Source organism: Leptonotus elevatus, chromosome 6 (assembly GCF_054856555.1).
Source record: "Leptonotus elevatus isolate MCC_2025b chromosome 6, RoL_Lele_1.0, whole genome shotgun sequence".
Lineage (NCBI taxonomy): Eukaryota > Metazoa > Chordata > Actinopteri > Syngnathiformes > Syngnathidae > Leptonotus > Leptonotus elevatus.
The window spans coordinates 17,203,501-17,229,470 of NC_141244.1; the positions used below are offsets into that span (position 1 = coordinate 17,203,501).

At 41.1% G+C, this 25,970-nt stretch overlaps 4 protein-coding genes across 8 annotated transcripts; 2 read left to right on the forward strand and 2 right to left on the reverse strand.

The window, feature by feature from the left end:
* LOC147172338 (uncharacterized) lies at positions 1-4,052 on the forward strand. Its single transcript, XM_086078867.1, has 2 exons — positions 1-270; positions 2,881-4,052. Exon 2 carries the CDS (start codon positions 2,895-2,897, stop codon positions 3,657-3,659), a length of 765 nt encoding a protein of 254 aa, XP_085934993.1. The 5' UTR covers positions 1-270; positions 2,881-2,894; the 3' UTR covers positions 3,660-4,052.
* Positions 4,053-8,628: 4,576 nt separating this feature from the next.
* LOC147172339 (sperm acrosome membrane-associated protein 4-like) lies at positions 8,629-13,516 on the forward strand. Of its 5 annotated transcripts, none has more exons than XM_086079077.1 (5): positions 8,629-8,933; positions 9,000-9,106; positions 10,287-10,319; positions 10,830-10,997; positions 11,678-13,516. In XM_086079077.1, the coding sequence occupies exons 2-5, from the start codon at positions 9,052-9,054 to the stop codon at positions 11,899-11,901; spliced, it is 480 nt and encodes a 159-aa protein (XP_085935203.1). In that variant the 5' UTR covers positions 8,629-8,933; positions 9,000-9,051; the 3' UTR covers positions 11,902-13,516. The 5 variants fall into 5 exon arrangements, with proteins under 5 accessions (XP_085935203.1, XP_085935204.1, XP_085935206.1 ...); XM_086079078.1 differs by having other exon boundaries at positions 8,629-8,918; XM_086079080.1 differs by lacking the exon at positions 10,287-10,319.
* On the reverse strand, positions 11,898-21,433 carry msh5 (mutS homolog 5). The gene is made up of 25 exons (XM_086079075.1): positions 21,296-21,433; positions 21,051-21,159; positions 20,838-20,961; positions 19,827-19,907; positions 19,546-19,599; positions 18,878-18,999; positions 18,661-18,770; positions 18,547-18,582; positions 18,374-18,456; positions 18,218-18,263; positions 18,002-18,140; positions 17,866-17,928; positions 17,661-17,789; positions 17,505-17,577; positions 17,078-17,187; positions 16,881-16,961; positions 16,174-16,261; positions 16,033-16,100; positions 15,596-15,714; positions 15,399-15,525; positions 14,484-14,633; positions 14,220-14,294; positions 12,836-12,982; positions 12,427-12,638; positions 11,898-12,355 (listed from the first exon to the last, which is right to left on the reverse strand). Exons 2-25 carry the CDS (start codon positions 21,126-21,128, stop codon positions 12,238-12,240), a joined length of 2,433 nt encoding a protein of 810 aa, XP_085935201.1. The 5' UTR covers positions 21,129-21,159; positions 21,296-21,433; the 3' UTR covers positions 11,898-12,237.
* Positions 21,434-21,897: 464 nt separating this feature from the next.
* Positions 21,898-25,970, reverse strand: LOC147172341 (SPRY domain-containing SOCS box protein 2). Its single transcript, XM_086078688.1, has 3 exons — positions 25,518-25,970; positions 23,552-24,265; positions 21,898-23,468 (listed from the first exon to the last, which is right to left on the reverse strand). The coding sequence occupies exons 1-3, from the start codon at positions 25,621-25,623 to the stop codon at positions 23,338-23,340; spliced, it is 951 nt and encodes a 316-aa protein (XP_085934814.1). The 5' UTR covers positions 25,624-25,970; the 3' UTR covers positions 21,898-23,337.

Consider the following 25,970-nt stretch of genomic DNA (forward strand, 5'->3'; position numbering starts at 1 on the left):
CGCTCATAGGCACACCGAGCGAGGGGAGGCAGAGCAGCTTTGCACCACTTTTGTAACAACAGTTACTTCCAAGAATTATATATATATTTTTAAAAAGAGCTTCAGTTGAACAGTGGTGTGGAGCGCGGCAAGAAGCAAGCAGCGGAAAGAAGAGGAAAGTCTCCATTTGAGCATGAAAAGCCAAAAAGAGGACATTGGAGTGGAGAAGTGCAGGAGGCAACTGATGCTTGTTGAGTGGGGACCATGATTTGCACTGAGGAGCAAAACAAGGCAAGTCGGCAAATTTTCCTTCTTTTTTTTTGTGTGTGTGAACAACTGCAGTGCAGCGAGCAACAGTGCAACGCCGCTAAGAGCCCTTTGATGGCTACATCACGCTCACACTTTGTGCCCTTGAAGCATCCCCCCCCCCCCCCCCACCCAATCTCCCTCGCACATTAAATGTTCTGCTGCTTGGGGCTAAATGATGACTTGGGAATGATTGCGGTAAAGTGACCACTGACTGCCTCTGAAAGGGGTCAAATCATGTCCAGTGATAGGGGGGGGGGGGGGGGGGGGTATGGTGTTGCGCACTTGAGACGACCAGGAAAACTGATGTACTTTTTGTAAATTCCGATGATAAATTTGAATTGAAGACAAAAAATGGAAGAAACGTGTTTGTTTAAACAAGTACAAACAAGAACACAAAAGCAGATGAATGGGCAGACGATACCTCATTTCAGCAAATAACAGCAAATGTGGTGTTAATTTACTACTGCAGATAGTGGGCCAGGCGTCTATTAGTTCAGTGGTTCCTAATATTAATTGATCAGACGTATTGAGGCGGACGTACCAACCACCGTTTCACTGTGCTGCCCTTATTTTGATACAGCAGATTGGGTTGAAGATTGGATTTGGGTGGGCTGGAGATCTAAAACAGTACACCAGTTTTGACAAAAGTAAATTCAAAGAACATTTTTACAAGCTGTTGGGGGCTGAATGTCTCCATGGGTACCGCAAACTTAGAAAAAAGGGGATTGGGGTTCAAATCGTGGACAGCCAAAATGAGTGAGTTGTGTCAGGAAGGTCATCTGGTGTAAAAACTGATCAGAATCTTGACCCAATTTGCTGGGTCAAATCCTCAACCCAAATGCACACTAGGTACAAATAACAGACACTCTTAAAACTGCTGAGTTAAAAACAATATCATTTGGGTCAAATTTGGACCGACCCGCTAATTTGGGTTAATTTGACCCAACTTTCTGGGTCATTTTGCACAAAACCCCCAAAAGAGGGTCAAAAAGTTGGGTCAAATTGACCAAAGTCAGTGCAGTTTTTAACCCAACATTTTAAAGGGTGCAGCATTTGCTTGGTCTCTTCTGGGACACAGCACTGGGTTAGCTATTTCACTCAATTTGTGTTACTTTTGACTAAATAGTTTAAAAGGGAAAGCCAACCCCCAAAAATTATTTACAGCAACATGTTGCATGTTCTCCCACAAGTCTAAACACGACATTCTGATTAATATTACATTTGTGTAATATGAGTTACGCAGCGAAACCCAGCTGTTTTTCATCATCTGACGGGGCGGCCATTTTGCCACTTGCTGTCGACTGAAGATGTCATCACAGTTGCTCAGGGCTCAGGCAATGACCAATCACAGTTCATCGGTTTTCTGAAGCTGAGCTGTGATTGGTTGTTACCTGAGACCTGAACAACTGTGATGTCATCTTGGTGAACAGCAAGTGGCAAAATGGCCGCCTTCTTCTTTTGCTGCTTAATTCATATTCCACAATGCGATATTAACCATAATACCTTATTTATACTAGTGGGGCTGCATAGAACATATTATTGTCAAGATTTTTTGGGGGAGGTGTTGACTTCCTTTTTAAGCAGCAAAATCCACCCCTTTTTATTTGTCTCAGGGGGCGGTCATTTTGTGACTTGCTGTCGACTGAAAACGACATCACAGTTGCTCATTGATCAGGTACCGACCAACCAATCGCACACAGACGAGCATCTCTGAAGCAACTTGTCACGAGTTTGACATTTTGTCAACAGTGAGACTTGAACCAAAACCCTACAGTAGATTTCCAAATCTCAAGTTGCTACAGATGAGCTATGGCCAATAGAGGTGGGAATGTTTGAATGTCTCACGATTCGATTCCGATTTTTGGGTCTGCGATTAGATTCGGAATCGATTTTCGATTAGGAACGATTTTTGATTCAAAATGATTTGATTGACAATGATTTTTGCTTCAATCTCTAGATGTGTAAGGAATTATAATGATCTACTCCAGTCTGACTTGCTAATGCTAATTAGCGCGGTACTCGCGGCACTTTTATCACTCAAAGAACGGCTAGACGCTGAAAAAAACAACTTTTATTGGGATAACTTGATCGTGACTTTTTCCTTCTACTCTCTAATGTGGCTACAACTTAAGTGTATTAGACCGCGTGGAACCACACTGCCCCTCAGTGGCCAAACCGGGTACAACATGAACATCGCTCCAAATAAAGGCACACACAGACAAAGGCAAGACAGTATAAAATAATTTCGATAAAATACATTTTGGGACATTTAAAATCGATTCTGAATCGTACTAAATGAGAATCGATTTTCTTGGCCACACCCCTAATGGCCATAATTTCAAATGAAGACCTCTCTGACTGTGCCAATCAAAAGTGTGCAAAATGGACTTGGCATTTGCAAGATCTTTTAAGGTACTTCCCCTGTCTAATGTAGTCATCAGTGATCGTTTTAATGTTCCGCTATGAGGTAAGGGATCCTGCTGCTGCTCCACAGAGGACAGGCGTCTCATTAAGTCAGCACATGTCCTATTAAAGCAGCTATTTCCTGTTGTGCCCTCACTTCTTCCAAAAGCGGCACACTTTGTCTTACAGTTTGGAACCAGAGTATGACAGCCGCCAGCAGTCCTGTCAGCAGCCCCTTCTCTTCCCAGTTATCACCGGCAACCTGCCTCCCAGCATGTCACCTGAGAAAAGACGGCGACGCCAGCCGGACCCAACTTCACCTGCGCTCGGCCCCGGGCGCGTGGCTAATGGTGGGCGTGGTGGTGGTGCTGGCGGGGATGTGCGTGGCCGTGGCCGGGTACGTGTCCGCCGCGCCGAGGCCCACGGGCGGTCGAGGATCCAGCCACGTGGACAGGATGAAACTGGCCGGGCCTGTGGTCATGGGCGTCGGCCTGTTCATCTTCATCTGCGCCGCCACCCTGCTCTACGAGAACCGGGATCGGGAGGTACACAGGCTGGAGACGTGCGACGACCTGGAGGACCTGAAGGGAGATGTTGGCTGGGAGGACTCACAAGAGCAGGCCAGCTTCAGTAGTCAGGAACAGTGGGAGATCCGAGACGAGGAGCAGGGGTGCTTTACTCTCCCGCTCTCAAATCACGACTGGAGTCTGTTCCCCGGTCCTCTTACTTTGACTTGCCAGAACATCGAGGACACCAACAGATCACCGCCGCGTCCTCTGGATGCAGAGGACGGGGCCGAGAAGGATGAGAAGTCAACACTTCTGGCTCAAGTCCTGCACCACCAAGAGCCAAGTCCTCACTCGTCCTCCCCCGACCCGTCCGTTCCTCACTTCTCCTCCGCCTTCCCAGACAACTCCAGCGAGATTAACATTCACACACGGACCTGCCCTGCGCTCCCCGAGCCTTGATCGTTTTCACAGGGGCCCGAGGAACACCTCTCTTCCTCGAACAGATGTTTGTCTTGTAAATGTTTCATCGCCTCAGTGGGGTGCCGTTGCTAATACTACATTCCAGATTGCTGGGAAGTTGGACAGATCCCACATGGAACTCACGATGTTGGATCTTTTCAGCCGAAAGTAAACAAAAAACATGTCTGACGATCTCTGTAAGCATGTTGCCTACTATCAAAACTGAGTGTATTTAAGTTAGCGGCCATGCCAACAACAAACCATATGCTTTTGACGGCCTTGTTTTTCCATTCATGCAGTGAGCCTGGAACTATTTATTTTCACGCTGCTTTCCAAGCAGTACAGGTTGTGACAAATTCTATATCACCAATAAATACAGATAAATATAGTTTACATCAGCTTTCAGAGTTCTAGTCCTTCCCGGGTAAGTTACTCAATTTTTGACATTGACTTCCACTGCACTGACCTCCACAAAATTTTAATGCACTTTCCTGGTCGGAAATGTCAGATTTGACCGTTTTCTGGAAGGCACCTTAAAAAAAAAGCTGTTTTACACAGAAATCCCTCAAAAATAACCAAATATGAGGTGCACTAAGAAGTAGGGATGGGCGAGTTCATGGTATCGGCACTCGCGACGGATATCGATACTTTCCTGCATCGAGAACTCGTGTATTTAAGGCTTTAGCGTAGCTGACGCACGGGCTACTTTTAATTTAGCCACTTACATCACCAACGCAAGGGAAGGAAGAAGAAACGGATGCTACTTATTTGATTCAAGCAGCGGGAACCAAGGAATTAAAGATAAATCGAAGGTGCGAGCGGAATGCGGAAATGGCGACGACGAACAAGGTTTCCGTAGGTGAACCTGCGGAAGGATCATTACCGGAGAGAGCGAGCGCACTCGGCCAAGGGTGCAGCCGACTCGCGGGAACCCGGCCGGACCGAAGCTGCGGGACGACCGGCAGTGGCGCTTGCGTCGGGCGGATGCCCCTCCCTTCCACTCAACCTGGTCCAGGCGGGACCGCGGCTGGCGTGGGGGTAAGTTTCATGAATGGAGCGGACGACACGATGCATGAATATGTTGTATATGTTATTTTAGCGTGATGTGAAGGCTGCCACGTTACGTTTCAACGAGCTCCCGATTTAAGATGTGGCCTGTGTAGGACAATACTCCAGTAGCTAATGTTTCGTGTCTGCAGATTCATCACAAGCTTCTTTTATTTTTTTTTAACACAAAAGAATGAAATGCCTTAAAAATACCCTATTCAATTTGCCTTATTAGGCCTACTGGTCAACTGCTCCAAATTCATAAATGCATAATCACTACCCTGGCGTATAATGTAAATGTACAATTTGAAAAAATAAACTGGTGATTTAAAATAAAAAGAAAACCATTGAGCCAACTTGTTTTTCGTTATGTGAAAAGGACTTTTTGTTGTGTAGTATCCAAGTACTTGAGTACTCGATATAATTTTCAGGTGAGTATTCAAATACTAAAATACTTGATAGTTGCAGCCCTACTGTATTCCTTAAAAGGAAGTTTTACAACCACATATTTTGATTGGGACTTTTTTTCCTCCTGGCCACTGGATTTCATTTATCTATTTTGTGAAATTCCTTTTATTGTGTGCTCTATGCCTAATGACTTTTATAAGCAAATTGGAAGAATATAATTGCCATTAATTTCAAGCAATTTTAAGTTAATTTGCTATAATTTGGATATATAGGACTTTAAAAAAAACTGTCAATTTTGTTGTTGAAATTTTAAGTATTATTGGTATCGGCACTTGGTGTCGGTATCGGTGAGTACTGAAGATTTGAATATCGTATCAGTCTAAAAAAAAATGGTACCGAACATCCCTACTAAGAAGCATTTACCCGCATTTGGTCTTTACGAACCCGATGATGACAGGAATGAGTGTAACTATGTTGACTTTACTGTTACTGTTCCTAAAATACTTCCAAAGGCAGAAAAACTGCTGGGTCCAGTTCATCACCCCTATTTAACTGTCATTTTTTACAGAACAATGAAAAACTGCATTTTTTTTTACAGGCAGTATAAAAGAAGCTGAAGTCTCACTAATGCCTCACTGACCCAAGTTTTTTTTTTTTTTTTGCTGAGCCAAACTCCACAAAGCTTCTCCTTTTCACACCTTTTTAGGACTTGAGTTTATCCAAAATGAATGTCATGTCAGACGATGCACACTTCCTGCGCCATGTGCTTGGGCTTTGCCCGAAGAGGGGTTCTGTTTAAGAGGACCAGGCAGATTAGGTGCCAAATGAGTCTGTATCTTATCTCTCGCGTCCAATAATCCAGTCTTTATCTGAGGAAATGGTTTCTTGGTCCAAACAAGAAATAGTTTGTTAAGGCCACACTCCTCTCACTCCACACCTACAGCCAAGCTATAAATACCAGCTCTGCAATCTTGTTTAAATTCACAATGTCCGTTGCTTAGCGTTCTCTTTTTCCCTTCAGTGTGGTCAGGCGAGGTGTTAAAGAATTTCAATTAGAGCTTGGATGGAAAAGAAGGATGGCATTAAAAAAAAGGGGGGTGGGGGGGTTCCAATGAGGCTATTGAGTTTTCCCTGACGCAGCAAAAGTGATGAAAGCTTGGCTCTCGCGCCATGTTGACCTTTTCATCTCTCTTATCATCTCAATAGTAAGCTTTATTTAAAAATCCAGCAGGTGAGCAGTTTTATGCTTCCTCTGCTTGCTGCATAAGGGATGGGGTTTAATAGCCGCTTTAGGCTCAGTGAATGTTTTCTCACTGCTGAAGTGTACAAGTCATTTGCATCCCTCCATCCCGCGAGCACACAGCGGAGGCTTTTTGTGTGGGCAGGCTGTGCTGAGATATGCTATGATTCTGCGGCGGCGCGAAGTTGGCGAAGGTGCGACCGCATCTTGCAACAAGCCGCCAGCCTCCTTCGCACGAGTTGCTCAGAAAGATGCCACGCATGCACGCACACGCACGTCATTCTCAGTAACACCGCATGGGACATCCAAGAATTCCCTTCTCAAGTTATCAGTCCACCAACGAGTTCAGCGATATTTCTCACAAGTGTTTAGTGGGGAATCATATCAAATGTTAAGCAATATAATGAGTGGCCTCCACTCTAATGGACGACTGCCAGTTATATTGTCAGATGCTCAGTTATTTTTTTGTTATGCCCCCCGAGGAAGAAGAAAATATTTCAGCCCCCCCAAAAATGTACACTTGGAAGATAGTAAAATATTAAGTATTTTTACTGTGCATGAGAGAATTGTCCCATCCCATGAGTTTTTTTCACTCAGAAATTCAAAGTCAATTTTAAAAGGAATTTTTGGAGTACATTTTACTATTGATTTTTAAAAAAGTTACACAAGGGTTGAGGAACAAATTCACAACCTTCAGCATGCCACTCTACCACCTGAGCTATGCCACTCCTACTATTTGCTAATATCCAAAAGGAGAATAAAAAACATTTGGCCTCTTGGAGGTACGAAGATTCTAGCTGACACGAGCGATATACTAACATGCAGGAGGAGCGGCATGGCTCAGGAGGTAGATTGTCTCATCCAACCTGAAATTGTGGGTTGTTTCCCCAACCCTTGAGTGACTTTACTTTAACTCATTTGCTCCCAAAAACGTATTAAAACGTTCTATTTTAAATAGTGCCATGGTCCCAAAAATGCATTTATACTTTTAAAAAAAAATGTTTTTCATGCCAGAGCATAGAGAATACTTTGATACAGCCTCTGACCTGAAGAGTTCGCTTAAAGCAATGGCAGTTATTACAACAAACTGCCAGCAGGTGGCAGCAGAGTATAAGAGATCAACCAGGGCCAATGAGGGCCATGTTGCAAAAAACTCTTTCCCCCACTGTTTTAACTAGTGTTGTTCCGATACCGGTATCGGCATCGACAAGTACTAACAAGTAACATGCCGATACTATTATTTCCGACGCTAATATAGGACTTTGGATGCAGCATCTTGAGTTTTACTTGTGCACAACGTTCACTGATGTAAGACGTGTTCACTGCATGCCAAGCTAGAATATCCTATTGGCCCTTGAATGCTCTCAACCAATGGCAGGGCAGCTTTTTCACGTTGAAAAAAATAACAACCCAGGTATCGAAACGGTATCGGCATTGGCCGATATGCGTTAACTGGGTATCGCTATCGGGGGCCAAAAAACGGTATCGGAACACTAGTTTAACACAGATTTGTGAATAATGAATAATAATAAACTTAGCTATATTCTAATGTTATTTGCTGCAAAACGGAAACAGACGGGGTTTTTTTCCTGATGAAAGAAGAGACACTAATCTTTCTTTTGGTAGGTTCCATGTTTTATAGCAATGGAACACAATTTTCTGAGGGCCTTGCAACATCAGTCAAAATCCAGTAAAACAGCAGTGGGCGAAGGGGGTTGCTTCAGTGAAAATGGCTGGGAGTGAATGAGTTAAATAAATAAATAAACGAGTAATATTTTGTGAAAATCTCTCCTTGAAGACGCACACAGTAAAAATACTTTTGAGTAAAATTTACTCTGAATATTTGAATCACTGCACATTACTTTTTGTATGGAATCCTTCTAGCACAGGCTCACCACACAATGTGTCAGCAAATGTTTCCAAGCAGAGTTTTTTGTCATGACATCTCCATATAAACGCCTCACATCAAATTTAAAAGCAGTAATCATAAAATTGACTGACTGGACTATTCCAGCATACGTTACTGCTGCAGCACTAATTTAGATGAGCAAAAAAAAAAAATGCTTTGAAGTCTTTTATGTACACGCGTACGCCCGCCAGTTATATAATCCAAGCAATGCAGTTTTCATGCTGCATTGTGAATATAACTGAATCAAGCCCCCACCTCCTAGTGTGTGTGTGTGTGTGTGTGTCACTTTGTGTGTGCGTTAGTGTGTATCTAAGCAGACGGACAGTAGGATGTAAGCCTCTTAAATGAGCGCTGACTCAGGACACATGCAGTTTTGCTGCTCTGAAACAGACACACAGGCCGTGAGGAAAGAAAAAGAAACGTGATGGTGAGAAGCAACCAGCCTTAAAATGTTCATTTAATGTCGCCTACAATAGAACAATTTGGTATAATGAGGGACAAGCTTTCCCGTCATCCTCCTCCTCCTCCACAGAGCTTAAGTGAGCCATTTCTGTGTCACACATGTTGGAAAACGTTAATAAACCAAACAGGCAATTATAAGATCGGAGTCAACACAACATCCTCTTGGTGGCCAAGCACATACTTGTTGGGACAGGTTGTCGTTTTTCAGGTATATAGCATCTGATTAGTGCTGATCGGAAAGCATCACTAACTAATCCAATTTGAAACCCTCCAGCCTATTTCGCAGTCCTCGCAGAGGAAACAACAGGAAAAGTATCCCGCTGACAATGAAAGGGCTCGTGTTCTGTGTTTTGGCTGTCATCATGCTCATGTATGCTCAAGGTAAGAACATCTGGAAGCGAGTCATTAATATGACGGAGTCACTTAACTCTAGTTGTTGATATGTATTTGTAGTAACCAGACTGCTGCATATATTAATGTTAATACTTACACATACTCATATTAGAGCAACATACAGAATATTATGTATTCTTAATTTAGTAAGTCTTCTTTTTATTTTTTTTATTTTGTTATTATTATTATTATTATTTTTCCAGAGAGCTGTTCATTCGGTAATTTTACCGATTTGACATCATTGCTCTTTATTTATTTATTTACTATTATTTATGTATTTATATATAATATATATATATATATATATATATATATATATATATATATATATATATATATATATATATATATATATATATATATATATATATATATATATATATATATATATATATATATATATAAATAGTAAGTCTTATTTTTAGTGTAGTACAGAAAGGGGGAAAAATGTCAAATGTTGCTTTTCAAATGCATTCATCCAGCAGCTACCTACCTATACAATATTTAGTATCAACTCGTTCGATACTTAAAGAGTTGTAGTAAGATACAGCTTACATTTATCAGTTACAATTTTAAAGTTTGACAATTAGAAATGCTGTACAGTGGACAATCGGCGTGTTATTGTTTCTGCTGAGATCAGACCTTGGTCCGGCTAACGAGATGAGGAGGGATGATGAGTTCACGGCAACTCATCTCCTAAGCTCAAGCAGCCACTAAATGGGCTAAAAGGCTTTATACGCTCAAACGTAATCTCACACACAATCACTGACCAAGCGGTATTGGGATGTGCCCTTTTCAGTATTATTTCAAAAGGCAGATTTAAAGCAGAGGCACGTGATGGTTATACCATAAAATAACATTACAACACTGAATTAGAATAAGGGCAATAGCTGTTTTGTCACTGTTATCACCATCTTTAGTGGTCTTCAGTATGTTTCCAATTAACCTCTTCACCTGTGGAATGTTCCAAACAGGTGTTTTTTGAGCATTCCTCAACTTCCCCAGTCTTTTGTTGGCCCTTGTGCCCACTTTTTGGGAACTTGTTGCAGGCATTAAATTCAAAACCAGTGAATATTTACAAAAAACAATGACTAAATATGTGGTCTTTGTAGTGTATTCAGTTGAATACAAGGCGTTGCCGATTATTGTGTTCTGTTTTTATTTTTAGTTTACACAACATCCCAACTGCACTGGAATTTGGGTTTGTATACTGTATCACATTTGTACACTTTAGTAAAAACAGCTATACACAATTGCAAGGAAAACCCCAAATTGCTCCTAACTGCTGCTTTGTCTCTCTTACACACACAATATGCCAATACATAACTAATTATAAGGGAAGTAGCCCGGGACTTTTAAAGTGAATTAATGACAGCAGATCAATTATCTTGTGCATTCTTGGAGGGCTAAGCGCTCATTACACGATGCCAGCTCTTTTCTGTTTGGTGCCAGCATCTGCCTGGTTATTAAAACAGGCTGCTGCCCAAAACTCCCGGAGCCATCCCCGAACAACACAAATCACCTAAACAAATTCCAGACTGCTGCTGGAAAATAAACCAAATTTAGTTTTGCAATGCGGACCCAACTGTATTTACTAGCCCACCTCCTGTATGGAATCTCATTGGAGCAGAATGTCTAATAAAGTGTTCAGTACGTGTTGTGGCCACTGTATGTGAGAGTGAATCCGAAAACAGTACCTGTGTGGGCTCAGGTGACGAAGAGGAGCAGCTGGATCAGATGATGGACGTGGCGGGGTTTGAGGACGAGGAGGAGGTGCTGCAGTGTTTCCGTTGTGACCTGGGCTTCTGGGACGCCTGCTACACCACGGAAACCAACTGCAGCCTAGGGGAGCGATGCTTCACGGGCCGAGGGAAGGCAGGTGCGTTGCGTGGGTTTCTTGGATGGAGCATTTGCTTGATATCCTTGAAATCTTAACTACACTCTTTGTCCTCACTAGTAAGACAATTCAGTGCATGATGATAACACCTGTTTCCTACACAATAAATTGAACTGAGTAAAATTTACACTTGGAAGACAGTACAATTTAGTCTGAATATTTTACTCTCTTCCAAGTGTAAATTTTACTCTGTTTAGAGTGGGACCAAATAGACTCTGTTTAGAGTAAAATTTACTCTACATACGTTTTTTTCTCTTCTGCTTCCCACTAATGTATGATGTTTCTGTACACTAACAGGATAACTTTGGCATAATAAAACTACTATACATTTTACTACTACTTGTGAAGCTCTAGTCAGGGTTCACCAATTCCGGTCCTCGAGGTCCAGAGACCTGCAAGTTTAAGATAGGCGAAAATAAGCGTGAGCTTCTGCCTATGCCTTTTCGGTCTGTATGTTTCTTTTTATGACTGACCCGTGTGTTGTATTTTTTTCTCTCTTTTATGACTGATGGAAATAAATTGCATTCATTCATTCATATTTCATGTTTGAATGTCTCACGATTCCATTACGAACAGCGAGGACATCACACAAATACTTGAACGGCTTTCTATTGAGTTGCATTATCAAATAATGGAATGCTTCAAAACCTTTTCCCCCTCAGCTGAAGTCCTGGATGTAAAGACACTCGGCTGTGTAAAAGCAGAGGAGTGTAATGTGGAGAGCAGCGTGGAGCTCTTCTCCAACAACACCGTCTTCGTCATGACCAAACACTGCTGCGACACCCACTTCTGCAATGCTGCATTGAAACCTACAGCTCACACACTTTTGTGGATCACTATAGCGTTCCTGCTATCTTGGTGCATCACAGGGGCCTCGACACATTGAGAAGCGAACGTTTATTTCAATCTGTGTGAACTGCCAATATGGGGGGGGGACTACACCCACATAGTGAAGATGACAAATCACTTGTGGCACAGGTTTTTGCATGGCCTGTTGCAACATAAATGAACAATTTTGCCAGATACTTTTTGACTTCATTAAATAAAGCAACGGTGGGGAACCTTTTTCTATTTTTGGGATAGTGATGTGACAATTGAACAAACAGTGGAAAACCATTTTCTAAGTATAACAACTTCAAACTTTGTAAACATGAACAGTAACTACAAAAGCATCAGAATTGTTTAGTTTTTGGGACCTTATTTGGCGACGTAGCATGACAGTTCAGGTATTCTGCAGCTGGCCAGCAGAGGGCAGAACCTCCTCTTTCATGAAGCGCTGCACGTCCAGATTGTCATCCTCCAAATCCAGACTCATAAATCTCTCCACCACAGCCCTGTATCTGCCGAACGCACACACCAGGATGTCTAATACACACCCCATGAGGCTGTCTAAACAAAGAATTGCACAAACCTATTGGCCTGCTCGTCTGATGTCACATTATCAACACGCTTGATGGCTTTTCCTGTCCTGTAGAGCTCAGACACTTCCACCCCTCTCTGTACAAGGTTGGCAGGGAGGCCAGCCAGCCTCGCCACATTGGCAGCGTAACTGGACTGGCAGATGCCTTCCTTCAACTGGTGAAGAAACACCAGCTCGTCCCCATCTACTGCTGTCTCTAGCGTCTGAAACACAAACATCACGTCTACGTCCTTATGAGGTGAAACCAATCATTAGACCCAATCAATGGCTGCTTCTGTCGTTTCCAAAGCTCTGCAGCACATTATATTGCTAGCATAACCCCCGCACCCCACCCCCACCCCATGCACTCAAATGCTCCAGGCTGATGTTTAAATATTGCAGTGAGAGCATCTGCCAGTACCAGAAGAGACAGCAGGTTGGAAGTGGGTAAGAGGCCCAGCTGCAGCAAACTGTGAAAGTTAGTGGCCAGCAGGATGTGAGGAATGTCTACAGGGGCTTTCTTCAGCCAATGAGAGATGGTTGCAGCCAGCAAGGATAAGCCGTCCACCTATAAGAAGGACACTGGAGTGAAGTCTCAAGTCGCGATAAAGGCATCACCCAAAGCCTTGAGTGCTTGACATGGCGCACAGTCAAAACAATTCAAACATAAGATAACAGAAGAAATGTGCGTTTTTGTTTAAGAGAAAAGTTGCTCGTTTTTCATTATCATCATAGTTTTATCTGTATCTATGACTTAACGGCAATAATATAAGTGCATCTAGATACAGCTAAAATGTCCAATAAAAAGTCTGTAGTCGTTTAGATCTGCAAGTATTCAGGTGTAAATGTTGCCGCCGAGACAGGGAGCGCTAGTTTTAGCACTTGCCGGTAATAAAGCTCCCATTTGTGTTGACTCTGAGGCAGAACATACTCTTTTACACAAAAACTGCCTTCTGCGCATGTTATTGCAGACACACAGAGAAAGCAGTTCAACTTGTGCTATTAGGACACCAAATGTCATGAAGGTTTTGTAAATGAATATGTTACAATGTGTGAAGCTTTGTTCTAGGGGTTTCTTTAAATAAATGAGTTTGAGTGAGAACACTTGTTTCATGTATTTACTTAACTGGAGAGTACCAGGCACTTCCATTTATAAAAAATAAAAAAAAATTCAATAATGACTTATTCGCGATATATATTACAATCATTTTCAACAAATACTGAAATGCTATTTCATTTAAATCAGTGCAGTTACATTGTAGTGTAATGAATATGCTACATACTATAACAATGTTGCACTGTGGCTTCTCACAAACAAGAGTAGATCTCGATGTGACTTTCTTTCTCATCACTTTCAGGACACCAATGGTTGCTGGGTTATGTTTGTCCCACGTAGAACAAATCCACTGTGCCTATTTGTATTTATTCAAGTGCACAATGCACCCAGCGATTAATTGGAGCAGGGCGACTATCACATAAGGCCACTATTTGAGAAAATAATGTGACCTATGAGGATAAGCTGTATAGAAAATGGATAGATGACAAGTGTCATTCTACATCACTGCAAACTCTCCCGGTATTAACTTTGAACTAAAGAATGCTAAATGAAAACCTCCTTGACAGTGAACTGAGCATATACAGCTCTTGTAATTGGATCTCATTGGATTGTGCAAATGGTATTTAAATGTTACAATTGGTCTGTGACTGTGATCAATCTTATGCTATAGCTCTGCAATACATGTTGGCTGGTTTCAAGAGTTTTGCGTTCATGAGGATGTAGACAAATGTGTTCCTGTTCGCCTTACGGTGTTTGTCCCTTTTCCAAATTCATCGATGAGGACTAATGAGTTGCCTGTGCTGCTGTTGAGAGTCTGGGACATCTGGAAAATGAAAAAAATACAACTATTAATCTGTTGCCGCATTGTGTGGGTGTGTTTGTGGCCTGTGGAAAAATGTTGAGAGTTGGAGAGTGGGTGCAGGAATGAGCTGGATACCAGTCGTAGGGAAATTTAATTGATTTGCACACACGCATCACAACAGTGTGAATTAGTGTGCGTGCGTATACCAACCTGGTTAAGGTCAATCATAAAGGTGCTGAGGCCCACAGACACAGACTCTCTGCCCGGCATGCAGGTAAATATCGCGTCCACCAGGCCTATCTCCGCACCCTTGGCTGGCACATCAGAGCCAATAAGAGCCATGAACACAATCAGACCGACCTAGTAAACACATATCGACAAATGACGCACGAAAAACAGTAGTCTAAACATAACATCATGAGATTGACTCTAGAACATGAACACTATTTGAAAATGTACCGATAAAAATCCCGATATAGGTTTGATATGATTGGGAGAAACTATAGGTTATCCACAATCATGTTTTATCGTCACGTGTTTTGTGAGGAAGTTGTTGGAAGTGGTGAATCCTAAATGTAAGGCAGAAACAGAGAGCAACATTAACACGAATACTTCTGCTGTGGCTTCTAAAAGCTAAATAGTAGAACAAAGTATAATAATTATAATAATAATAATAATAATAATAATGATGAAGATCTATCAAGGCAAAGCAGAAGCTAAGGATTCTCGGTTACTGCTGTACATCCTTTTGTCTATTAATGGCCTACAAATGTTTTGCACACAAATATTTACTCTATTTATGACATTATTATCTTGGTATACAATTTTGGCTTTTGTTGCTGTTTCGTCAAAAAATTTTAGGACCTCCCCTGTACAAAACAAATTTATTTGATGACTGGTTGGTTAAAATGGACTCTTTGCACATAACATAATATCCATTGGGGGGGTAACAGTTTTATCTTTTCTTGAGTTGGGTCTCAGAAAAGATTGACCCAAAACAAACCACACCATGAACATTGCCTGCAGTGCGTTCTAATGTCCACTATAACAATGCCGTTTTTTTCTACTATATGTTTAAATATATGCTCCAAATATGGTTCCTTACTCTAAAAATAACTTCTTCACCTGCTTGAGGTAGATGCTCTTTCCAGATGAGTTGGGCCCAGTGATGATCTTGATTCTACCCTGTGACTCAAAGCTCTCAAATGAGTTGGCCACAAACACAGGTGAACACACCTCCAACAGTGGGTGTCTGAAAGGCAAAAACAATCTCTTCCCACTGCAATCATTCAAATCCTTTATTTTGCGTGACAAGCGCCAACCTGCCCTGATCGATCGATATTGCCTTGCGGCTGACGAGCTTGGGTGAAGTGTAGCCGTACTCCTGGGAGGCTTTACTCAACGCCATCAGACAGTCCAGCTCAGCAGCAAGGTCCAGAACCTTCGCAATGTGAACAATCAGGGATGAGGAACTGTTTTTTAAACTTAGAATAAGATTCAACTTAGCAAACATTTCCACAACAATGAATGCCCGCTATATTGTCAGGTAGCTATTTACAGTATTTAAAAATGTTATTATAGTGTCTGTACTTTGCAATGGTGTATTACATCTGGAATATTAAGTTTCTCATGACACGAATTACAAATGAATATTATAGCCATCACACTGCCCATCTCTTTCCATTGGAATTGGCAGGTGTTCCTAATGTTGTGGCCAGTGAGTGCACATCATCCCAGGCATGTTTTGATGCACAGCAACCTTATATAGGGCAGCGCTCCTCTCCAGAACGGCATTCTGTAGCTGAGCCATGATAGTTGTCTCCATGTCTGTGGAAAGAGGCCGTTTACTATCAGTAGAGCATTTTAAACAATAATTTGTGTTTGTGAGAGAGTAAACAACCTCGAATGTCACAATGCAAATCTCCCAGGAGGTCATCGAGTTCCTTGGTCCTCTGGCTTCGGTAGTGCAGGCGATCCTCTGATAGAAACTGAAACACAACACGCGCACATTGACGCGAGCAGTATATATACGCGAGTGAGCATACAATCGAAATAAAAGTGCTCAGCTGTTTCAGCAAGGACCTTAACATTTATCATCTGCAAAATCAATGAGTGAACAGCTTCAACTGAGGTATAGATGTTTTGTTCACAGAAATTATTTGCCTCCTTCAAGCACTTTAAGATCCTACATCCAACAAATTACAGTCGGATGACATCTGGCAACGTTCTTGGAGCAATTCCAACCTATTAGGGATGGACATAAGTGATGAGTCTAGATTGAGACTTCTTTCTGCTGATTATAGTGTTCACGCAATTGAGGCACATGGACTCTCACTATACTCCTTTGCATTCACAAGAGATACAAAATATTGACGTTAGCTATGATATATTTGAGCTGCATTCTGGCAGACCTTTGCTATTCAACAATGCCTTAAGGTGCTATTATTTTGTCAATGTGGCATTAAAACAGGACTTCAGAAGATTGGGAGATTCTCCCTTCAAAAAACTTTTCTTTTATAGCGTTTGTTCTCATTTGGATTGCGGGTGAACTACAGCCTATCCCATTTGAAACATGGCTTATAGGTAATGGTAATACAGCAAACTCACGATGAACTCAAGCCCCTGTAACTCAAAATCATCTTTCGCCACCATGTTAGGCAGCCGCGGGACAGAGAGCAGGAACCCGATCTGGAGGGAGAGACATGTATGAGTCGCAATATGTCTGCGTATTCAGCTACATACGCTGAATGAAAGAAGAAAAAAAAAATCAATTTTGGTGAAGAAACTGTAAAGAAGAAAACGACCAGAGGGATGTAGATGACGCAGCAGGAGGGAATGCTGGCATCGAGGTGCTCCAGCTCTCTTCTTGCAACATCCGTCAGGAAGTCTGACAAACCCGCCATTTGCCTTTTCTCTGATGGAGAAAAGCAGCATACGGCTGATTAGTAGTTATCATTAGCCACTCTGCTACTGCACATCAGTTTGAACATTAGACACATTAGATTATTTATATGTCTAAAATAACAGGCCCATGCAGGGACTGACCTATAGTATTGATTTGTGAAAAACTATTAAATTGACCACATTTTGGACATATGAGGTTTCCGCCCAACCGTGATGATATAAACCTTATGTGACATTTTTATTTTTAGGAAGTGCATCGTGCTGTGGCTCAATGAATGTTACGAAACACATAAGTAGAAAAGACTAATACCACACAGGCGCACTCACTTTCATCGATTGCCGGATCTATGTTTGGTTTGATGGTGAAGCGGTTCTCAGCGACACTGTTTTCAAAGTCCACCTGCATGTCAGCAACAGGAAGGATTAGGCTTGTGAAGTGTGTGTTTAAGCGCAACTTGAACAAAGTAAGATCTCATCTGGCACCACACGGCTGATGAGAGAGGCTATGTGTTGGAGGTCATCGGGTACGCCTTCGCTGATGTCCCGGAACAGCTGAATGGACTGAGGAAGATGGCGTACAGTGTCTCTGATATAAACTGCATTGTACACCGTCTGAAAATGGCACAGTCAGCTTCACACACTACAGTACAAACTTCTCTCATGAATGAGCCACGCAAAGTGATTTTACCTTGAAGAGACTCTGCCAGTCTGTCACTTTAGTGTGTGAGAGAGACATCCTGTGCAGAAGAGTCTACAACACACCAACAGGCTTTATGACGTAGCATATGTAAACAATCACAGATGTAGTAATAAAAAGGGCATACTGGGATGTTTCTGATGTTACGTAGTGACGTCCGCAAAGTGTTCAGGCAGTCTGAATTCCGAGGTAACGTGAAGAAGCGGATCACTTCCTGTCTCCTGTGCAACACAGCGAGGTCCACTGCTGGCCGCAGGAACCATTGACTGGGGTGGAGGAGTAAATTCACTTAACACGGTCTTTAAGGGCTTCTTATTTTCTCTTTGTGATTGGCGATTCTCACCGTAACAGTCTGGATCCGAACTTGCAACTGCAGCAATTCAGTATTCCTGCAAGGTACAACAGGGACGAGCAGCGATGCTGTGATAGTGTAAAGTGTGACTGTAATATGGCTGGGCCAGTGAAAAGCCTGATTCTATGCATTGCTTTCCCGTTGTACCATAAAGACTGAATCCTTCTTTTTCACCCGAATGAAGCTTATACACTGAAGGGTGAAGCTCTGATTTGAAGATCTGCAGAACACTGAGCCAAATACGATATTAACAATTAAATCAGCTCATTTGAGGGTTATATTGTATGTAGGGCCAACGTAGGCCAACAGAGACCACTTACCTGTATGATTCCTTGTCCATGTACACCACACCCTTACTGTATTGGAGAATATAATAAACAATAGTCATTACAGAAAAATGATGCTCAGGGCGTGTTGATTTAAGCCTGCTTTACAGTGTGTAGGCATTGAAGTGCAGGATAGGAACGGCAACGCTGCTGTCTTCCAGCTCAACTCCCACTCTCCTCCTGTCCAGGCATTTTAGAAGAGCGCCAGTCGCCCTCAGCTATGTCCCACCACCCAATATGCACATACACAGACACACGCAAAATACTTAAATGCCATAAAACTGGCACTTAATGAGCCGGTATGTCGCATTCACAGCTGGCTCACCATGAGGGGTGAGTCAAAGGAGATACAGGAGGAGAGATAGGCCATCTTGTCTCTCTCTGAGCTGGAGGCAGGGAGGAAAGGCAGATGGGCTGAAAGCAGCCTTGTCTTACTGAGTTCAAGACCTGTCATATTAAAATCCAAATGAAAACTGAACATTTTATGGAAGCGTACAGAGTACTAGACATGACATAGACACATTTGTGGCCACAAATTACATATAACGTGCAATTTTTTATTTTTATTTGTCGCCACTAATTAGGGATAATTTGTGCACAAAATACACAAATAATATTCCTATCATTCCTGAACATTCAAGAAACCATAAGGTAGACAACATACTGTAGTGTTTCAGTTTATAGTGAAGGTGTGCTCCATTTGTTTACCAAGACGTCCAACTTGTTCATGAGAATTTGTATTTTGTGGCTACATTATACTTATTTGGTGGCCATAAATTAGTACTTTGTGTTTAGGTTGTACCAAATTTGTGACTATAATTGCGTATTTTGTGGCTAATTGCTTACCAAGACATCCAAATTGTTCATGAGCACATTATAACTACCTTTGCCACAACTTAGAAAAAAACAAAAACATTTTCACATGTCATGTCTGGGGCTCTGTACAAACTTTCTAAAAAAAAATTAAAAATTAAATCTAGAGTGTATTCTTACCAAAGTCAAGATGTGGATAAATAACCACCTCTGGTTTAAAGTCTGGGTTTGAACCTGAGAAGAATTGGACAAAAATAATTATGTCGGACCTTACAAGTTGGTGTACAACTAATAACCTTTATCACTCTTGCAGGCCGCCATTGCCGGGCTCTACTGAGCCACGTATCGCTCCCTTGACCCAGAAACTGCTTGTTTGATACACCATGTCAACAACACAACAAGTCCTCGGGCACATTCTCTCTCTCTGTCTTTGCCGAAACGCTTTGTTCCTATGGACTCACCAAGTTGGATCAGGAAGCGGGTCATGCAGCGCTCCTGCTTTGCGCTGGTGATAATCACTTGAGGACAAATCTCCTGGATGACTAAAAGGTTAAGAATAGTGATGAGAGAAAAAGAAAAGTTGGACATAAATCTGTGGTTTTATCCAGAGGGTCATATTGATCCCAAAAAAATTAAAGTTCCTGAAAATCATTATAAATAGTATTTATAATGATTTTCTGGAAGTTTAAATTTAGACAGTCAACAAACAAGCATGGGTGCTTGTTTGTTGATTCCCTAAATCGCCCGAAGTAGATTTGTTACATTTTCATACAGCGGGGAAAAAAAGTCCCAAGTCATAAAAAAATGTAAAATCATAAAATTATTATAAGCAAAATTGTTACCCATGTGTGTGTTGGTTCCTTTACATTTTCTTATATTTTATATAGCTAAACCCTCAGCCATTCACCATCCAGAAAATTATCCACCAGGAATGTTGCTTTATTGTAATCGACTTCTTAAGTAGCCCATAAAGACACTTATTATAGGTTCACTTTAAACCTCCAATAAAATGATTGTAACTACCCATATTTATGTCTAAGTTATTTTACATTTGTTTGTTCATATAAAACTGATGGACCCGAGCAATTTAAATCTCAAACAGCTTTGTACCCATATGTATGTAAGAGTTTCTCAAAATTATTTTGTTTACTATTGAAGTGGCCCTAAAATATATTCATAACAGGGTTTTATACAGCTGAAACAGCATTGGGCCAAATTGACCCCAAATAATACAAATGCAACGTGTATAAAACAGTGGCGACATACCAAGTTAATTTGAGGTGTAGCCAATTGTGTCTGTTACATTAGTAAAAGTTCTTAAATATACTGTAAACATTTATTTCCATAAGTGATGTTAAAAATTGAATAGGGTTAAATTACATTTTTTTTTAAAGTGTGTGTGTGTGGGGGGGGGGGGGTAAAAGTTGTATTTAGTTAATAAAAATTCAGCTTATAAATGGGGTCATTTGTACCTCTGTTAAGCAGGTGCAGCTCGTGGTTATCTGGTGTGTCCACCATGTAGTGGATCGAAGAGTCTTTGCTGTCATAGAAACAGAGGCCCACTTGGCCCTGTTGCGCCAAGACACTCAATAAAATCTAAGATGAACACATGCGTTAAAGTGTGCGTTTAAGCGCTGCTATATTTTCATTTCTGTGTGATTGAACGTTATGAAGTTAGACTAAACCTCAGATGAGTCATCCTCTTCCTCAGTTGAAGCAAAGACGGGACCTCTTCCTGCTCCTAGCTCTCTCATCGCTGCCATGAAAGGTCTGAATAATATTGCCGATGATAATCTGGAAAAAAATTGATATTATAAAGAAACTTTTGGATAGCAATTCATATAAATTAGATGATAATTAGCAAAGGAATTCCCACAAAAAAAATAAAACTTAACTTAACAAAATACACTTATGTAAAAATACTACTTACATCGATAACTTTCAGATAAATGTCAACATGAAGCATATAACGTTGTAGAAAAAGCGAAAAATACGAATTGTGTGGCTATGTAGCTAAGCTAAGAGCTAACATTCATTCGTGTCGCAGATAAGGGCCGCTTTACGGCACTTCCCACCGTTGTCGTGGCAACGGTGTCACCACATGGCACTCAAATCCATGTAAGCAATGGCATCGTTATTTATCCGATTTTTCAAAATTATACATTTTAAAACTATAATACAATGAATAAACATGAAGGTAGAAGGTCGTTTTGCCCTATTTAATAGAATTAACAAAAAAAAAAGAAGAAGAAGCATACTTTGCTACCAGAGACCACCTACCTAGAAGTCACAACACTCCAAATGTTGTGTGCTTATTATTCAATTTCATATACATTTTCTAATGAATATTCAGTTATTTTTCTTTAAATCTTCTTCAACAGTGCTATCACTGGCATAGAATTACCTGAATGGTGTCCACTCCTGAGAGATAACGCTATGCCTGTTTGGTTTATTTGTTTATGCAATGGGAAATACTGTATTTTAGATAGTGGCTTATCTGAATGGAGAAGTACAAGCAGTGACACACAAAAGCAATGTTTATAGGTTATTTATTTTTGTACACAGAAACATAATATTACCATGGACATAAAATGACCAATAGAAATATCTTCGATCAGTACAAGAGCCTTTAAGGTAAATTGTAATAAATAACATAAGCTGTCATATGTACATTAAAAAAACATTCTTTATCAAAGGGATTAATTGCTTAGTAGTTCTTAATCTTTTTACACCATGTACCACCTAAAAAAATAATTCGATCTCCAAGTAATGACCACCCTTAAAATACAGTAGTGTAGCAAGCCTGTAGTTGTTTGTGATCATCAAAAATGAAGCAGAGGTTTTATTCCGATGTATTATTGCAAACCACTGTAATCTGCCAAATTAGATTTTAGCACTGCACTTAAATATAGCCAAATTAAAACGTATAACTTGTATAATGATTTGATTAAAATGTATTGCACATAAATGTTATTATAAGAATTATAACTTAAGTGTTTGAAAACAAACATTTCTAAAAGATGAAATGCAAATACATTGTGCTTTAAAGTTAAATACAACTGAACTGTACTCAACAAATGTACTGTACCAGACCAAAACAAGTGTAAGACAACATTATGCACACTTTGAACATTTAATCAAGTGATTCTTGTACGTACCATTATCGGGAACCTGCACACCCCGAGTGGAACTATTACCACACTGTGGCTGATCCAAACTGCCACATAATTTTATGTGGAGCACAAAAACCTCAAAGTACTGTGCACTGCTGCCCTAGTGTGTCAATACATTAAGCCCCCCTTAATCACGGGTTCCGGGTTCACAGTCCTGCTATTTCGCAGATTTTTTGGGTCCAGTTAACTCAATTTGTTCTTCGTTTTGGGACATACTTCCACTTTTGGCCTGTAGGTGTCGGCAAACAATTGTGTTTAACACTGTAAATTTGAAGGAAGAAGAGAAAACAGGAAGTGTTTAAAGATCAGCCTAAATTTTGCTGAAGGGATTCAAAAGAGATTATTGAATATCTCAATCCTCTATCATCCTGTGTTCTACACCGACAGAAAGCAATGGCTGTAAGTTTATTTTTTTATGTATATTGTGAGATGATTAGAAAGTTAGGTTTGTTAGTTTCAATGAAAACAGGTTTGGTTTACTGTAAACACAGGGATCGGTAGGTACACTTACATTGTTTGTACAATATATATATAAATATATATATTTTATTTTTATTTTGTATTTTTTTATTCAATGCCCTTGTTGCTCTCTGCCAATATATTACATGTTTTTGAACGTGTTAGTCATACTATTAAAGTGTGTTTAAAGACAGTGGCATAAATGCTATTTAAAAAAAAAACATGCCTGGGGAGTATTTAAACAGGGTATGTCTATCGTCGATTTCACTTATTTCGGTGGTTGTCTGGAGCGTAAGCATCCGTGATGGAAGAGTGTTTGCCATTATGTGTATACAGTAGACTAATGACTAAAAAGAAGGTAACATTGCAGAGCCGGTGGAAGAGGAAGCTTGTCCACCTGATTTCGCCTCTGCAGACCTAAATGATGGCGAATTAGGAGTCCACACAAAGCCGTCAGGGCCGGGGGATTGCCTGAGAAGAAGAAAAAAAAATTCATTTTAGACATCTCTATTTCTTTTCTAGAGAAACCAAATGACCAGGAGAAAAACACTCACGAGTGGCGCCGTTCAGGTATCGGAGTCGTATGCAGGCTCCTCCTCTCACACTGCTCACCGCTGGGAATAGCTCCACACCGCGGGGGAGGCTTTTGAACGCAACACCGAGGAAGTGGCTGTCAACAACAAATCCAAGAGTCCCTGCATCTGCATCCAAGACCATGAGGATGCGTTCAGGTATGGGAAAAGGTGCAACTGGCACCTCCTGACCTGACGGGCTGAATTGGGAATTGGGATACGCTCCCTGTCTTCGTCTGTCATGCCAGAGCTGATTGCTTTGGAGTTCCCAGCCCCAAGACTGGGAGTCTGCTCCCACCAGTACATTGTAACCTGAGGCCTGCAAAGGGCAGTTCTGCTTGGAGACGCCTAAGACCGCATGGCTTCCTCTGTGGTCGGGCTTCCACGTCACCTCCCACACGTGAAGGCCGTCCTTAACCCCCTTTTCCGCCCTCAACCCGTCGCTGCTCAACTCCACAGGTAAACGCGTCGCTTCTTCCCTGCTGGCAGACAGCACGAAGTGAGGAGAGCCGTGGACAGAGCTCCAGCATGAGCGACTGTCTCCTGGAGAAACTGGAGAGGAGTTCAAAATGACCTCGAGGCGAGACGAGGTCGGGACGGCCAGAGAACAGAAAAGAGAGGAGAGGGAAGGAGAATGCTTCTTTGTCCTGCTATGCAGCCATGTTGATAGTGAAAGACCCATCGGGATGAACTGATCTGTTGAGTATCAGCGCAGAAGAAGAACGTGTTTATTGTAGAACATGGCAAAAAAAGCAATTTTATAATTATTTTCCACCAGATATGGATATCCGTATTTCAACAACCCCTAACCAACCCTAAAAGGAGAAACATGAGAAATAAATCTAAGTCTAGAGATGCAATGATTAATCGATCACTCAACAAATTAATTGATGAATGTTTTTGGTGATTGCTTAATCATTTACAGATCTTGTTTAATTTAAAATTGTCCAAATTCTCTTAATTTCAGCCACTCAACAGTAAATATTCTCAGATTTCTTAGTCCTCAATTAAAGCAGACTGATTATATTTGTGTTTAATTAAAAAAAAATTGTGAGCAGTTGTTGGGTTGATTTTTTCCCCCTTGCTATTATGGGTTGCGTTCCAAAATTTGGCTTGCTTTTTTAAACAGTAGTGCACTAGTCTTGGCTTCACCTCCTCTAAGCAGGTACCACTTGCCCGGTTATATTTAAACCAACAAATTTAACACTGCATTGTATTCAAGCATAGACAGTGGTTCTCAAACGTAGGTCGCTGGACTCCCCGGGGGCTGCCAGTTATCGTTTTGAGGCCCGCAAAGTTGTTTTTTTTAAACCTCCCAACAAATGGGGACCCAATAAAACAAACTAAACTAATTATTCCTTTTTTCCTTCTAACTTAGCAGTGGTCCAAATGAAAGCTCTGATATGATTTTGATGTATCTTTTTATCAATATTATTATTATTATTTTAAAGAACAACATGTGCAATATTACAGTAATAAAGTTTTTTTTCTCTATTCCAAAAGGTTACATTTTAAATTTATAGAGTTATATTTTTAAGGAATAAAGGAGTCTTTTCCAGTATGAAAGGCATAATGGACATTAATAACATAATAAAGTATAACTTTATCTTAGATAAATGCAACTTTGTTCTTTGGAGATTCAAACTTTTTGTCCCAACAAAATATGTCTTTGGACCTGTAAAGATTATGCCTTTTATTATTATTATTTTATTTTTTATGAAGACTTTGATAAAATGACATATTTTCCTCCCTATAAAAAAATCACACCCAGATTTTGTAATCGCAACATTAGGACTTTTGCCCACCAAAATATAGGCAACTTTTCGATTTAGTGGTATTTTACATGGAACAATTTTTCCACTGCAGCGGTCCCAGGACCAGGACCTATCCGGGGACCTCTGCCATCAACAGTACACCATTAAAATCAATAGAAAATACAAGATCTTACTTGTTGTGACGTTGTCTTCTGTACGTCCGTGGGTTGTCCGGCGTATACGTTTGTGCTTGTATCTGTTTAATAGCGCTCTCTTATCAATCGCTTCGTGCGTATCCATGCCGCGGTCACGTAAGCGCCGCCTATGTTGTCATCGTGTTTAGGCGATCTCCGTGACAGGAACGGCGCTGTCCGTCACCCCGCTGCCCCGCACTCCTCTGACGCCAAGCCACGCACAAACCCGTGCAGCAAGGCCGAGAGGTCCCTGGCTGACGGGACCGACGGCATTTGTTTGTTTTGTACAGTATTGAGTGTATCCGCAACCAGATGTGCTATTTCGTATTGACACGCTAACGTGTTCTGTAATGGACATAAACAAAAATGGTAAAACACAAGAAGAGGAGCAAACTCGGACTTTTAATTAGCAAGACGAGAAAAATGAAATAGAATCCAAAGCGGCTCATTTTG

Coding starts and splice junctions, on each gene's coding strand:
- LOC147172341 (XM_086078688.1), bottom strand. CDS start 25,623: ATGGATACGCACGAAGCGATTGATAAGAGAGCGCTATTAAACAGATAC. Junction 24,266..25,517: donor AGAAGACAACGTCACAACAA/GTAAGATCTTGT, acceptor GATACTCAACAG/ATCAGTTCATCCCGATGGGT. Junction 23,469..23,551: donor ATACCTGAACGGCGCCACTC/GTGAGTGTTTTT, acceptor TCTTCTTCTCAG/GCAATCCCCCGGCCCTGACG.
- LOC147172339 (XM_086079077.1), top strand. CDS start 9,052: ATGAAAGGGCTCGTGTTCTGTGTTTTGGCTGTCATCATGCTCATGTAT. Junction 9,107..10,286: donor CATGCTCATGTATGCTCAAG/GTAAGAACATCT, acceptor TTTTATTTTTAG/TTTACACAACATCCCAACTG. Junction 10,998..11,677: donor CACGGGCCGAGGGAAGGCAG/GTGCGTTGCGTG, acceptor TTTCCCCCTCAG/CTGAAGTCCTGGATGTAAAG.
- msh5 (XM_086079075.1), bottom strand. CDS start 21,128: ATGGCAGCGATGAGAGAGCTAGGAGCAGGAAGAGGTCCCGTCTTTGCT. Junction 19,908..20,837: donor GCTGCACCTGCTTAACAGAG/GTACAAATGACC, acceptor TTAACCTTTTAG/TCATCCAGGAGATTTGTCCT. Junction 16,101..16,173: donor TTTGCATTGTGACATTCGAG/GTTGTTTACTCT, acceptor CTCTTTCCACAG/ACATGGAGACAACTATCATG.
- LOC147172338 (XM_086078867.1), top strand. CDS start 2,895: ATGACAGCCGCCAGCAGTCCTGTCAGCAGCCCCTTCTCTTCCCAGTTA.